The sequence below is a fragment of the Corella eumyota genome, chromosome 2, assembly GCF_963082875.1.
Source record: "Corella eumyota chromosome 2, kaCorEumy4.1, whole genome shotgun sequence".
Classification (NCBI taxonomy): Eukaryota; Metazoa; Chordata; class Ascidiacea; order Phlebobranchia; family Corellidae; genus Corella; species Corella eumyota.
The window spans coordinates 11,773,169-11,789,115 of NC_137491.1; the positions used below are offsets into that span (position 1 = coordinate 11,773,169).

The 15,947-nt window shown below is 29.9% G+C and overlaps 3 protein-coding genes across 3 annotated transcripts; 2 read left to right on the forward strand and 1 right to left on the reverse strand.

The window, feature by feature from the left end:
• Positions 1–428: 428 nt before the first annotated feature.
• On the reverse strand, positions 429–2,707 carry LOC145742049 (E3 ubiquitin-protein ligase UHRF1-like). Its single transcript, XM_082559791.1, has one exon. The coding sequence runs from the start codon at positions 2,705–2,707 to the stop codon at positions 443–445; it is 2,265 nt and encodes a 754-aa protein (XP_082415917.1). The 3' UTR covers positions 429–442.
• A 1,386-nt stretch (positions 2,708–4,093) lies between these two features.
• LOC145743369 (uncharacterized) lies at positions 4,094–6,492 on the forward strand. Its single transcript, XM_082561313.1, has 6 exons — positions 4,094–4,250; positions 4,567–4,975; positions 5,162–5,230; positions 5,342–5,491; positions 5,695–5,820; positions 5,993–6,492. Exons 1-6 carry the CDS (start codon positions 4,186–4,188, stop codon positions 6,059–6,061), a joined length of 888 nt encoding a protein of 295 aa, XP_082417439.1. The 5' UTR covers positions 4,094–4,185; the 3' UTR covers positions 6,062–6,492.
• A 3,033-nt stretch (positions 6,493–9,525) lies between these two features.
• Positions 9,526–15,044, forward strand: LOC145742023 (uncharacterized). The gene is made up of 18 exons (XM_082559757.1): positions 9,526–9,559; positions 10,100–10,160; positions 10,369–10,392; positions 10,522–10,578; positions 10,690–10,800; positions 10,947–11,084; positions 11,171–11,353; positions 11,478–11,547; positions 11,667–11,782; positions 12,102–12,326; positions 12,445–12,711; positions 12,807–12,960; positions 13,192–13,258; positions 13,360–13,471; positions 13,591–13,739; positions 13,849–14,014; positions 14,143–14,286; positions 14,391–15,044. The coding sequence occupies exons 2-18, from the start codon at positions 10,112–10,114 to the stop codon at positions 14,552–14,554; spliced, it is 2,196 nt and encodes a 731-aa protein (XP_082415883.1). The 5' UTR covers positions 9,526–9,559; positions 10,100–10,111; the 3' UTR covers positions 14,555–15,044.
• The last annotated feature ends 903 nt before the right edge of the window (positions 15,045–15,947 follow it).

Below are 15,947 nucleotides of genomic sequence, written 5' to 3' on the forward strand. Positions count from 1 at the left end.
TAACTCTTTATGAATATCATTTAATTCGTACAACTTCACATTTGTAAGTTAAACTTAGCGGCTTAGAATAAACGTATATAAAATTAAAGCATAATATTATTTACCTGTTTAAATTATACTCCTGCATTTAGTTACTTTGTTTAAACTGTTTGGAACTTTTTCGTTACAACCGCCTTACCTAATATTCCTTAAACTGCCACAGCTGTCTAGTCCATGTTTAAAAATAACTGGATTGGTTTGCTGCAAGTGTTAGTTTTAAACTAAAACAACTTGATTTTATTAAAATGTAAGCATTGTACTATTTTATTGTATGTACATTGTTTTTTAGTAATTCAACATTATAACATAAAAAATTAGTAATTGAGGTTGGTTAGCAAAAAAAATAATAACTTGTAACCAAAACATATAATACAATAACAATGTAACAGTTTAATTAACATATTTAACGTCCTTGATCATATCCAGGGAATGTACTAAGGAGAAAACTTTGCAGATTTTTATTAATATCCAAGCTATAATTTTTTCCCAGTTCTGTGCGACACATTGGACATGAATATATTTCTGCTTTAAATGACCGAGAAAGACAGCCCTTGCAAAGGTTATGGTTGCAAGTAGTTGTGATTGGTCTATGGACAAGATCCTGGCAGCAAACACAGGCAAAAATATCTTGCAGTTTTTTCTCAAATTTTTGTTGTCCTTGCTTGGCAACCTCAATTGCTTCATCCCATAATTTTTTGTTGTTCTTGTCCTGATCTATTAGTTTCTGCATTTCTTTTGGAATCTTATATTTAACAACTTTTTGTTTTTTCTTGTTGATTTCCTCACCTTCCACAGTTGAGGATCGCTTTCTTTTTTTTGCAGGAGTTCCCTCTGCATTTTCTTTTTGTGCCTGTGCCTCTAAATAACCATCTGGATAAAGCATTGTTATTCCAAGTTCTTTTGTTCGTTTTTTTCCCGGTTTTGTCCATGGAGCTGGCTCAGGATCATCCCGACGAAACAAATATCTCCAAACTACAAATCCTGATTTTCCTTTTTCTGGCCAATATTTCACAACCTTATAAATTCCATCATATCTATTTCCTTCTTCTGGAGCATAATTACTATGCTTAGCTCCTTTATAGTTTCTAACAACTCTTATTCCTCTTGATTTCTTCCAATCTTCTGCTTCTGCACCTTTTTTTGCATCTGCTTTGGCATTACATGTTCGTGCAATTGCCATGTTGTTTTTAGTCAGGATTTGATCACATGACTGTTCGGCTGTTCTTTTATTTCCGGAAAGATCTCTTCCCCCACTTCCAGTATATGTAAATTCATCTCCATTATCTTCATCGTCTTCATATCCGCCTGCTAAAACAATCGAGAATGCTCCAGCACTTTCTTTGCCGTGAATTCCAGAAACATGTGGACGATGAACCCCGGATTCACTTACTTGAACTCTAAACTTCCACAAACTTCCAACTGCTACACCTGGAATTGGACCAACATGAGTTGAAGGCACAATTGTGCAAATTTTGGATCGACCAACACATGCCATTCCCTTTCCCCAATCTCTTGATGTTTCTGATGTGGCAGATTTCATTCTAGCCTTTTTCTTGTCATGTTTTAACTTTTCCCCGGCACCTACCACAACACTTGTGTCCTGCCGACACAGTGGACAGAACCACTCATCTTCATCTGGAAGAGCATCTAGCGGAGGATCAAGACAAAATGTATGAAATGGTAAGTTGCATTCATCGCACAAAAGTGTTTTATCAAGTTCAGACTTTTCTCCACATACATGGCATCCACATTCCTTGCATTTTCGTCGAGGATTATCCTTGCAATGTCCACACTCTGGTTCTTTTTCAGTTTCACGCTGAATAACAGTTTCCTTTGTTACATCAAGACTCACTTTTCCAGGACTTTCAATGGCAAAAACTTCTTCAACAAAAAGAATTAAACATGGTTCTATTGTTTTATCAGCACCTAGCATTAAACGAACATTAAGACCCTTGCTATTTTTTCTAGTTTTCTTTGCTAGGACTACACAGTCATACCAAAATCCCCTTATCTTGGGTTTGTCTATGTTGTAGTTCACCATGACTTTGTCATCAACATTAATTTCATCCCACTCCAAAAGCTTTCTAGCTCTTGGACGGAAGGCAGATTCTTTTAAATTTTTTGTTTCCTCATAATCGTCAAAATTAGCATCATAAACAATAACATTGTCCTGCTTGGACATTTTTGTTATTGTGCCTTCAAACCATGCACCAGTATCAGGGTCTTGGATATCAATTAAATCATTAACTTTGTAAACACTGTCAAATGTGTCTTTGTTATCAATTTCCATAATTTTCTCTGTATTTTGGGCATTTCCATCCTTATTTTCTTTTTCATCAACTATTGAGTTGTCTGTAGTTTTCATATTCTCCTCAACTTTTGATTCAGAGATTGAGTTGTTATCGGGGGCTATATTTTCTTTTGCTGGTGATTGAGCGAACACTTTTCTTTCCATGAGTTGAATAATATCATTTAAACCAACGCTGTAATCAAATAATGTGTAACCATTTTCCATTTGCTTGCCACGAAAAAATAGTCTTTGTAGCGAGGTTTTAACCCCAAACTTTTTATCAATTATTTCTCGTAACTCATCAATTTTTGTAAGTTTGGAAAGGCCATCGACTTGCTTTGATTTCTTTCCATCCATTGTTCTCACTTGAATCCACATCTTGTCAATAAACGGAGTTAACAAAATAAATAAACAAAATCCCAAAAAAATCTAAAAAGAATAATTTCATATCACATATATATTTGATTTAGTTTCGAGTCTTATCAAACAAATTATTAACAATAACATATCTAACACTACTTTTATATGTTATTAACTAATAAACTGGCCCATCGGAAATAAAAAAACAACTATTTGATAAACAAACCTATTAAACTACCTAGAAAAAAGTTTTGGCGGGAAAAAATTTGCGCTAAAAGAATTTGATTAAAGTGTTGTATTGTAATTATACAATAATTAAATTATACATATTATAAACAAAATTAAAATAACAAAGATTTTTGTAGCTACATTTTTGCCTTACGTGATTATAACTCAATAGGATAAACTGCATGAACTTAATTAGGCAACATCAAAACTACGGTAATGAAGCACATGTTTAGATTTTAATTTGTTTACAAGTAATTTTAGTGCAGGGTTGTCAAAGTTTTTTCTTCATGTTTTATTTTTATAAAATTTATAACGTTCGTCCTTTTATTTAAATTCTATACGTACCTAAATAAATTTGGTAATTATGTAACATTATTTTAAATAACGTAAAATATTTCATTAAAATGTTTAGCTCTCTAATCATACGAATAGCTTAATTATTTATTCAAACCACGAAAAATTATGAATTTATGCTTAAATTAAACTAAAACACCAAGTTATCTATGCTTTAAAAATATATTCAAATAGATTTGGGTGATAAATAAAATATGATTCAAAATCATTTTATTATTTTTATAAAGTTTTATTTATTAGTAGACTAAACAAGGAACATCCCTTCTGATGCTTAAGTTTTTTGTATTATTTTTTTCTGAACTATATACAGTTTTAATGTTTAATTAAAGGCTGTTGTATTTTATTGTATAGAATTTTTTTTTGTTTGGACAGTTAATATTACTAAAATATGTGGTCTTCTTTTAAAACCCAAGACGCAAATTGATCTGTTAAACCTATAACATAATATTCATATAAACTTAAAAATTATTATATATATTAAATAAAAAACACCATACTAAGTGTTAATTATAATATATTTGTTGATAATTTTTTTTTATAAATACTCTTTAAGAGAAAATCTGTCAAAATCTGTCAATCTGACCAGACAAAATTTAAATAAAATTGGTCAATCAGAATGTTGTCAATAACAAGCCAATTTGAATAAAAACGGGTAACATTTGAAATATAAACAACAGAATAGAATATTTAAAAATAATATAAAACATAGCAAACTCACTCCGATTATTTTTAAAGGTATTAAGTTACAACCTTTATTGCTAAAATATTCGCTACAGCGGGAAATTTAAAATTCTATACATTAAATGCTGGACAACTGTATTAAGATTGCGTCACGGATAAGTGTTGAAAGTGTGCAAGTTTTCTTTTGGTAAACTACCTAAAAATATAGCTTGTCAGTATAAACTTATTCAACTATGAACCGAAAGAAATTTGGTAAAAATAATTGTATTTCAAGAAGAACTAAGGTAACAACATCAAGGTAAGAAATAAATTTTGTTAAACTTTTTTCAACATAAAAAACACTTTTTTATCATTAAAAAACAATTTTTAGTCAATATTTTATTGTTTTGTTGTAGTTGTTAAGTCAATATGCAACTACAAGCTGGCAAACCAGGTTTTTATTTAAGTTAGTTTCAAACAGATTGAAAATTGCTCAATAACCAACTGACTAATAATAATTACAATCTGACTTTGTTAGGATAGTATAATATAATTTAATTTATAAAAAAACATCTGACCATATGACAACAAAACAATATTTTTACACTAGTATTGGTAACTTTGTTATTTTGTAGGAGTTTATTAAGAATAAACCAAGCCGAAAAAAAAGAAATGGAAAAAGCAACCAAACAGGGGCAATCATTATTTCATGCAATTTTTTACTTTTTATTTAAAGTTTTAACTTTTATATTTCCATTTTTTGGCCAAAGAAATTCAAACAATGCTAGTTCTGCTAGTTTGCTTGAAATTCAAGACTTGAGAGAGAAACTGGAAAAGCTGGAAACAAATTTCGAAAAGTTGACAAAACAGTTAAACAAGGCACAAAAAAAGTTAAACAAAGAAAAGTCGAGTGTCGTTGTCAAAGAAAGTGTTCCAACATCATTTAAAATCCCGCCACCCCCAATGCTGTCCAGTTCAATTCCACCCCCACCCCTTCTTTCAACCTCAGTAATGCCCAAGACTACTCCTAGTTTATCTTTAAAGGTAAAAAAATACAAGCAAAAAAAATATTTTTTGAATAATTTGTATTTTTTGAATAAAAAAAATACAAGCAAAAAAAATATTTTTTGAATAATTTGTTTTACCATGACTTGTTTAATGCTTGCTTTTTAAAATTGAAGTTTTTTTTCAATGATATCCTAATGTAGATTTTAACAGGATATGTTTTAGGTTAAGAGAGGATTTTCAATCACCGACATTCAAAATGTTCAGTTGAGAAAAACTGAAGGAACTGCGAAGGTAATTAGTTTTCTTTTAATCAATAATTATGTACTGTATTGTTTAGAAATTGTTTAAATTTTATTCAATTTAAAAAAAAACCCAACCCAACAATTATCTTTCTATTAATAGAAGGCATCTAATGCAAAACAATCTGGCAGTCGACAACTTGTTTCATTGAAAGACTTGCAAAATGTTAAATTAAAATCTAGGAAAGTAAAATCTGATGAAAATCACAATGATATTTTAAATGGTTTACCTATAAAACCATCCTTTTCCAATGTAAGTTTATTAAACACTATATCTTGTGTATAAAAGTGGTAATAGTAGAAATTCAGTAATGTATATATATATATACATCCTAAAACATAAAAATTTTTGTTTTAAAAAATTTAGACATTGTTTGTAAAAAATATATATGCAAGCTAATGGCGCAACTTCACAATGTTGGTAATAATTATATAAAATTTTTCTTTTTTATCAAGACTTTAAAGAAAACGAATGTAGTAAGAAGTCCTGGTGGAACACCATTGGTAAAAAGAGACACAAATCAATCCACAGCTACTGGTCTTACACCTGCTTTTACTAGAGCTCTTCACAATAAATTTAAGGTAAACTATAAAAATAAGTGTATACAATTTTGAAGCATGATTTTTCTAGGCGAAGTAAATTCACTATGGTATTTATTAAGCAATGAATTTTTAAAGAATTGTTTTTTTACAGTTAGTCTTAGTATTACCTAAAATAAAAGTTTATTGTTCAATTCTCATTTCATTTTTTTAGTCAGTAAAAGTCTCACCCATTCCCATTTCTGACATCCAGGATTCAAGTCCTAATAGATGGAGATGCTAATTACTTAACTGAATGCATGCCTTTATATATTCTTGTAACAGAAACTACCAGGTGTTTAAAACCAGGAAATGTAAATTTCTGCAGCTTAACATTAATCAAGTGACACTCTATGGTGTTTTGTAATCTCAATATATACATAATCCCAGCATATTTTCCTGTGTTATGCTAATTGTCAACAACTGGTGATAAATATGATACTCGACTGTTTATGTTTTTAGAATGTTCTAAATTTAAAATATTTAAATAACCTTTTGGGTCACTGTTATTACACTCAAAATATGTGTACAATATACTTACGCAGTTACAACAAAAGTAAAATAAAGTGTGTTTTTTTACTTTGCCAAAACATTTAGTTTTTACCAAATGTGCCTTTATATTTTAATCATTTTTTTAATTTTAACTTGAAATAAATTTAGCAAAATGGCAGACTACCTCGCCATAGCTTCATAGTTTATTATTATAATCTGATTTTGCTCATAGTAATTTTTTTCCTTCAAGTTAATTTTTACATTTTATCTATCAGGTGTAACATTTTTATAGATCTGCAGTAAACTTATTTGTTTTAATATATTTTTACAGCTCATTTATCCATTTGCCCATTTTTGTGCCTCAATAATCGCATTTATATAAATTCTAATAATAAACTTATTAAATACTTTAAATTGTTTGAAATACGAAAGACCCCAAATCAGTATAACTAACAGTAATAAACAGTAAGAATTTATGTTGTCAGGCTGCATAAATTGATCATAAGGTAAGACACAACATTTTTCTGTAATTCAGCTAGTAAATTAATTGTTAATTTTAAACAATTTATTTTAATTCAAGGGTGAATCTTGATTAATTTGAGGATGTTTCAAATGCAATAAGAAAATTATGGTGAGGCAAAATAATAACCCTCTTTATTCAGCTGTACTATTTATTTACCTAAACCTTGTGAGAAACAGTCACATAATTTTATATGATTGCCAAAAAATCCCCAAATGTTCAGAGTTTAGTTTATTATTTATAAACTATTTAACATGAATAATTTCCAAAATTATTATTAGGCCCCCAAAAAAACGCCCATTTTGAGGTTTTTGAATTCTTTTGTGGTTGTTAGACTGGATAAGCAACTTTTGGGCGTGATTTGAATATTTGTAATGTAAAGGGCTATTGTATTTTAAACCACTTATGTAAGAAAAACTATTTAGTTATAAAAAGGTTGCATAAGACATTAGATTATTTGTAGTTTAACCCATTCTCACGACCTGCAGTCAGTTTTTTTGGCTATATACAAAAACGTTTTGGGTAAAACGCTATTCACGTTTGAACACCATTTCGTAAGTTGAAAAGATACAGAAAAATCAAAAAAAGTGTGCAAAGAGAAACTCAATTTATCCAGCACTCGTTACACTGGGCGTACTAGTGCCTAGTACATTTGCCTGGGGGCCCTGTGCTCAGTTCCGGCGTTTCTAAAGGTACTGTTCGTTCCTGGAACCAAAATCTCGTTTACAAAAGGGATGTTTAAACTTCATACGATTTTCGATTGTGCATTCTAATGACAATAACAACATTAAAATTAATCTAATTAACTAAAACGTTGATAAATCGTTTAGGACGAAGGCGTTCTCGGTTCGTTTCCATGATCTTTATGACGTCTTAAAAAGAACGTTGTCTGTGTCAAGTATTATGCCTGTTGTTAAACAAGGCTTAATAACCTTAATATACAAAATAACCCCTACAACGCATATAGTTGTTTAACTTTAAAATTATGTAACAATCACTAAATGTTATTGCTGTTGAGCCCGGTTTTAACCTTTAAACGGGGCGTTAAATTGCCTGTCTGTTTCTTTGTCAAACCCAGACTGCGCAAACGACTAGGCCAAATTAAAACGTAAGTGTGCAGATTTAAGGCTGGGTTTTCCTTATAAATATATGAATACTTTGATGAGTGTAAAATTTTGTTTAATAATACCAAGAAATGTTACCATACAGTTAATTATTAAAATGTGGCGTTAGCATAATGTTTGGTCTATATTCGTCTTGGTTAGGAATTCCGGATTCGTTTCCGTACCTTGACTGGCCTCAGGCAAAGTCGTGCCTACCTTGCCCTAAAGGCGGCATTTACAGCCTGGCAATTCGTTTAACTTTTGTGTTGTAAATTTACGAATTTGTTTTATTTACAAATCGTTTTTAAAGCGTAGCTTTTAATGATAAAAACAATTAATTAAAGTTGGTAAAAAACATTTTTATTGAGAATCGTTACCAAAAATGTGTTAAAACGCGGATGGACGTGTTAATTACTCTTTAATTTTTGTAAACTGTTTCCGCTAAATTTTAGTTCATGGTTAAGGCTAAATAGTACGCCCTGTACCAACCACGCCTAAAAATTTCTTGTTAACAAGAATTTTGATTACGCTCATCCGCTATCGCTGTATTTAATTTTTTTATATAAAACATTGACACAATTTTACTTTTTATATAAAACATTGATACAATCAGTTAAAATATTTATCTTTATTTGCAATGTTGGTCTCAACTTTAAAGTGCACGTGTGTTCATCAATTTATAAAAGTAAAATTAATAAATAATTTAAAAAGGTTAAATAAAAAAAAACTAACTTAAATTAATTTATTTATTACTGCTTGACAAGATATAATTAACCTGCACCACATACTAAAGGGTCAAACACGGCAATAACAATTTGTATTTGAAGTTTTTATGGGTTTAGAGTTGTTTTTATTTTATGACCTTGTTTGAAACACCGGTACTATAATTTTAACAATATGAAAAGTCACTTTCTAAACTACTCCTGGGATGTGATATTTGAAGCACCTAATTGCGTGGCCTTATGACGTAATGTTTGTTAATTTTAGTTGGGTGACGTCATCAATTTAATGTGGCAACTATTTTTTCACTCTGGTATATATTTAAATTTCTAAAATATTTGAATTTCTAGTTGTTTATTTATTTATTTAAAATTTATAATTTAATAATAGGTTGCAAATTATAGTTTATTTTTATAATATTTTTATTGCTTTTAAGCATTCAAGAAACTTGCAAAATGTTTTTATAATTGATTTCGTTCTTTAAAATCTCCCTATTTATTTTTGTAATTTAAAATTTGTTTTGATTTGTAATCTCTTACATTAAAACAATACTAAGAAAAAATACTCGTCAGACGAACTTAATTTTTAATTGCAGGTGTAAGAAATATGTTGACACACTTTTGAGGTTTTATCGTATGTGGATATGATAATTGCACTCCTTTGTTTTCTGGCTCATGAAAACCGTTCCTAAAACACAACCACGACGTTGCTTTCAACCGGGCGAGAAGCAATTAAAATTTGCCCCCAAGGTTTTTACGAGTGGGTTTTGAAATCTTTCTAAAACTGGCGTTAAAAAAGGGAATATTTTTCTTATAAGCTAACACCGGCGACAATTTCATCATTGTTCGAAATCAATTCGCTAAAAAGCTGATTCTGTGCCAATTTAAAAGGATACAGTATAGAAAAGGTAAAATATTAGTTTTTAGGTCAATTTTGTTTTAAGAATTTTTAAGAATTCAAAAATATATTTTGTATTTCCTGGCTAATATATTAAATTAACATAAGAATAATAAGAAAAGGCATAATGTGATACTATTTTAACGTAACCATTGTCGCTGGTGTAATTACTATTTAAGCTTACGTCGTATGGTAAATCTTAGAATTTTAAATAAAATACCTGATTTTTATTATCAACTGAGCACGTGCCAATAAACGTGCAATGTTTTTTAAATTTACGATGTGGTCATTCGTGTATATTTACATGCTATAAGATCGTATGAATAACTAATTTATAAATACTAGACACAGGTGCTTAAAAAATCGCACGGTCGTGACTGATTTTGAGTTCGACCGTGAAAACAACATTTTGTGAACAAGTGGAAAAATAAGACCCCGATACGAGACTGGTCACAAAGAAACGCCTACGCTTTAGGCTATAAAGTGACACCAAGGCGTGTTAAGTATTAAGTACATGCGCGTTTCGTAATCATTGTGCATTATTTTTCAGACTAGTAAAACAATGAAGATCTGTGCGCTTCTCTTCGGCCTCGTGGCCTTGGTCTCTGCAGGTAAAGATAACTTAAAACTTTAGAGTTAAAAAATTAAAAAAACTTTAGAATTAAACTTGAAAATATAAAATAGTTAGCATGGCATGATCGTTTAATCTAAATTAGCTGAATATATACTTAATACTAAACAAGTTTTTAAATCGCTAATTATTTTGGTTTTAAATAGTATTATATTTATTTTAATTAAAATTTTTATTATTTTTTGCAGTACCAACACCTAGACAAGGAGCACGTAAGATAAATTTCTTTTTTATATTGTAAAGTAATTTTTTTTAGATTTTCAAGTTTCTTTTTAAAATACTCCAGATTTATCATTTATTAATCTATGTTTAAAATTTAAAAGCATTATTTTGTATTTTAGCTATCAACAATGAAGTCTTGCTTATGTTTTCGCTTATTGCTACAGAAAGAGCTGGAGGTAAAATTAAAAAAAAACTTGTATTTTCTGTGCATTACAATGAATATTAACTTAGTAAATAAATCTAATAAAACGAAATGTAAAAAAAACAAATGTAATTATTTTTTTTAGATAATCCCATGGATGTTATCGATATCATGGCCCCTTACCTAGTTGCAGACAATATGGATTTGGATCACGAAAAACAATTATTTTTACTTGCAACTGGTGGTTTAGACTTAGGTAAAAAATATTTTTCGACATTAAAACTATCTCAGCTAAACGTATCTGTTAAGTCAACTGTAATAATTAAAATTATAATTTGTTAAATATCTCTGTGTATAAATATGAATATGTAAAGGTATAAACTTTTGATCTTATTTAAATAGAAACTTCCAACACTGTTTTGAATAAGTTTCTTCCACTTTTGATGTCGGAACAAAAGACAACCGAAGAACAATTGATGTCTCTTTTACTTCTCTCAAAACAATTTTGCAGAAAAGAGAAAGGCGATGTCGTATCTTCATGTAAGTGTTTTTCTATTTTAAGTTTATCTTAACCCTTTTATACCCGCCAATATTTTAACTAAATTTAAATATTTGAATAATCGCAGGCCCCGACGATGAGGAAACAGTTCTTCCCATTCTTGCATTAAATTCTAAAAAGGGATGCTTCTCCAATAATTTTGGAACTGATTCAGTCGCTACCCCTCAATCAGATACTGACATGTGCATGTGCGAGCCTGAAACTGATCTTTTGTTCATGTTATCTCTTTTCGATCGATTTTCCCGCCAAAGTAAGAAAATCTACAAAATGATTACAATTTTTCGCTTATTAAAACTTTGGTAACAAATTTAATAAAGTGTTTTTTAATAAATGTTATTCTATAAAAATGTACTTATGCTTATTTATACTTTTAGCAACCCGAAGCGATTTGCCACCCCAGACCCCATTGGCTTTAATGAGCGTGCTGGACAAAATGAGTTGCCGGTAAGTTTCCAAATGATTAATTTTGTTATATATATTCAAATATTTATTTTGTCGATTGAATTAAGTGTATGATTGATACATTTAAGATATATTTATTTAAAAATTTACTTGTTTAATAGGGGAACTTTGCAATCTACTGGTGCCGTATGTTCATGCAATAAAGTAACTGAGGGCAACCAGGCCTTGATGCTTCAATACCTTTTCACTTCCCCAGAAGTACAAGAAAATTTAACACGTAAGCAAAACCATTTAAATAACTTTTAACAAAAACTTAAACTGTTCCAGAAAATCACTAATATGTAAATATTATCTGACTTTAAAACAACGATTAAATGTTGATATGGAGCATGTCTTACGGGCATATCACAATTATACACGCATAATTTTTAAATATAAAAACCTTAAATATTTATAAAAATAAATAAAATTCTTAAATAAGTTGCATTTTTTAAATATTTTAGCACAACATTTACTATTTAATATAAGTAGTGCATGACATAATTAGTACATGCGCTTACGTAAAAATCCAGATCTAATTAGTTAATTCTGTTTAGCTGAAGTTAGAGCTGTCATCCGAAATATTACAAATGTCCCTGAGCCCGAGGCTCGAATTCTCGGTAATCTCGGCAATCTTGGTAACCTTGGTAGCAACCTCAATTTTAACGACTTTTTCCTTTCATCGGTCTCCGGTCAATTCAATCCCCAACTTCTTTCTCTTTTTGCTAACCAAGGCGAATCAAATGAGGAACTCATCAGACAATTGATTCTTTCAAGCTTTGGTAAGTTTTATATGAATTAATAAAATAATAAAATTATATAAAAATTAACATATAAATGATGCCTTATAGAATTTGCAGGGTTTAAACAGGTTTTTATAAATATATTTAATTTTTACAGGTCTTGATTCTTCTGCTGTGCACATTTTGTTGAATGACGGATTCCAAGATGATGGCAACAAAGTTGGTTTAATCAACTACTTGACCAACATCGGTTCACTTGACGCATCAATCATTCCATTGTTGTTGGGAGTTGATAATGGGCAGGACTTTTATCTTACTAACTTGATCAATAGCGGCGCTATTGAGCCACTTATTGGTATGATTTTGCTGGGAACACAAAGTGGTGCTAGCCAGGAACAGTTAATTGAATATATCTTTGAAGCACGTAAGTCATATGCGAAAGACTAATTATTTTTTGTTAGTTAAGACTTGCGTATTTGTTTTATTTTTTTACTTACTTTTTATTTATACATTGTTTAGTTGTACGAGCCAACGAACCCGACTATTACACAAGCTTGGGACGGCCTTACGTGCCTAACCTACCAAGCGGAATCTACCCAGGATCTCAACTTTACTTTGCTCATTTCGAAACTCTTGAAGTTAACACTTGTGCCCTTCATGATCTCCGCAACAGGTATTTTCAACATTTTTTTATTATACTGCTTAATTATTTCGTTTGGGTATACATTAGTTAAGCCTGCAAGTTGTTTACTTTTATATTTTTAGATTGTTATAGTTAGATGAATAAACATTAAATTGTTATACTTTTTCAGAACTTAACTAATAAACATTATTATTTGTAACATAGAATGACTATTAGGAAATGTTTTTAAATTATATAACAAATTTAGCTTTATTTCAATAGATTTGAATGTGGGTACATTGGAATCAGCGCGGCCGAATGTGAGACTGCTCCATACTGTTGTTACAACGTAAGTTGTATTATAATTTATATTACAGAACACCAAAAATAACTTTGTTTTATAAATTTTCATTTCGAATGCTTTAATCTTATCTTAATTTGTTTTTTTAGCCTATATTCTTGACCGACACAGAAGTACGAAATGCAACTGATAATCAAATTACTTCGGCCATTGCTGTGCCATGGTGTTATTACAACGTGTTCTTTATCTATTACGATTCGTGTAAGCCGAATATAAGAAAATTTTTAAAGATATTAAGGCAGCATTATTACTAATATAATATTAAAGAGAACATAAACATTTTTTAAATCTTTTACCTAATTTGAAATGTTTTGTTTTAGTTTACATGGAAGTTAAACGACCTGGTGAATTCGCCTCCCCGATCCAATGCCAAAGTCTTTTTAAATACGGACTTGAAATCAGCCCTGAATTATATTACTTGTATGATGCATCCAACCCTAATAACGGAGTAGGCCGACTTATTAACGAGGTAAAGACGCCGATAGACATCAACAGCATTGCATGTTTAAATTTTAAATATCTTTTATTCGTATTTCTGTTTTTTTATTTTTTAAATTTATCTTTAATTTTCGTTATAGCGAAGAGAATGTGGTTACCCCGGTGTGACAGAATTTCACTGCGTTGCAATCAGGGGATGTTGTTGGGACGAAAACTCACCCTACCGAGTGCCCCAGTGCTTCCGACCCAACGGCCCGTCCCAATTCAACTTTAACTTTGATGATATTCCAGCCGCTTATAGTCCTGGTAAGCTAATTTTTTTAATTTATATCTAACAAAAGTAACATTTAAATATTTGCCATCTAACTTTTTTTACTTGCTTTTAGTTTATAAAATAGCAATTCTTGATATAAAATTTTTATTTTTTTATTAAGGAAACGGAACTTGCAATGTCAACACTTACCAAATTCCAATTCTTTATTACAAACGAGTCGCCTGTCATTATGACTTTGAGCATTATGTTATTGGCTATGATATTCTTGCAATTCCTAACCGACTTGACTGCCTCACCAAGCTTGGTAAGTTGAAATATGTAAAAACAAGTTAGGTCTGTAGTTCACTTTTTTTTATTTTTTTTTTATTGATAATATTTGTCTTATAATTTAATTTTTCTATTTTTAAGGATGTTGTTATGAGGACAATGAACAGGTAGCCACGCAATATCCATATGTCCCAAGATGTTATCAGAGAGAAGGCGGACGCGGAGCCATTCCCTTCGGGATTTTAGCACCTTCTCTACTTGCTAGAACGGCGGAACTTGAATACCCACCTCACGAGAAAAAATAGATTATCTAACTAACAAATTTTATTTTATATATAATTTACTACAATTAATTAAATATCGTTCTGTACTTAGGTGCATTTTAAAAAGCTTTATTATTTCAGGTTTATATAATGTAGACCTTAAGTTTAAATTCGGCCACTTATATTAAAAAAACTGACTAATAGACTTGGCAAGTTTAAAAAAAATGAATGACATACTGTTACAATTGCCTACATGGAAATTTGTGATTTTTAAACTGTCAGTATTTATTTATTTTTGCCTTGTATTTGACATCAATCTAAGCGACCTATTTATAACTCATGAAATGCTCTCATCAAGAAAACCTATTTTTCGTTGTTCGTTTTATACTTTTATTTTTGCTTACATTATTAGGCTTCAACCCCTTTGAAAGCCTGTTATCACATTTATTAATACTTGCTCACCCAATAACTCATACTACCTTTTACTAACGCAATTAAGTTGTTTTTATTAATAAAATTTCAACAACTTTTACTTATTTTAATATTTGTAGATAGCCCCTATACTTCAAAGAACTATAAACTTTAAAAAAGCAGACTTTTAAGGATCATATTTACACATTGTATATTTTAATAAGTTAAGCGTTACAATAATACATTTATTTGTAACATTCCCATATAGAACACGATTATTGTAAAAATGAAAAATAGCAAAACGTAGAGATAGGCGAATTGTACATATCGGTATGAATTCAAGTCTAAAGAAACTAAAAACAAGTAAAATAAAAAAAAAATATATATATATATATATAACAGCACAGGAAATCTTAAACACAGATTAACCTTATTTTCATCATGTACACCATAAATATATTCTAAAGCTGATAGGCCAATAAAAGCATTAGGTTATGCTATTTTCGCCTGCAAACACTATTTTGCATGCAGTAATGAAGTAGATGATTAAAAAATAGATTAAAAAAATATAACAAAAAAGGAAAAAATTGTCTTAGTGTAACACAATAAATGTCGTACTACTTAATATAACTTAAACAACAGCTGACTTTATAATGATAAAAAGTATTTAGGCGTAAATTAAATATTTTGCATCAAGTATACGTGGATGATAAAGCAAATGAGAATGAAGCTTTTAAAAAAGCTAGGACCTTATAAGATAATGTCAATTATAAATCTTAGTGAATTTTATTATAAAGCGACGAAGTTGTTATTAAAATGAGGTTTGTATGCATGCATTAACCCGCTGTTTGAATAAATGTGTATGGTATGAATGAATATGTTTTAATAAAATATTGTGAATCGTTAGTTTTAAGTTGTTATAGTTAAATCTTGACTTGTGTAAATACCCCGACTAACGCGTGGCCATCTGATTTGGCAAGTCCGTTTTGTATTTCGCATTTGTTATTCATTAAAACCCGGTGTG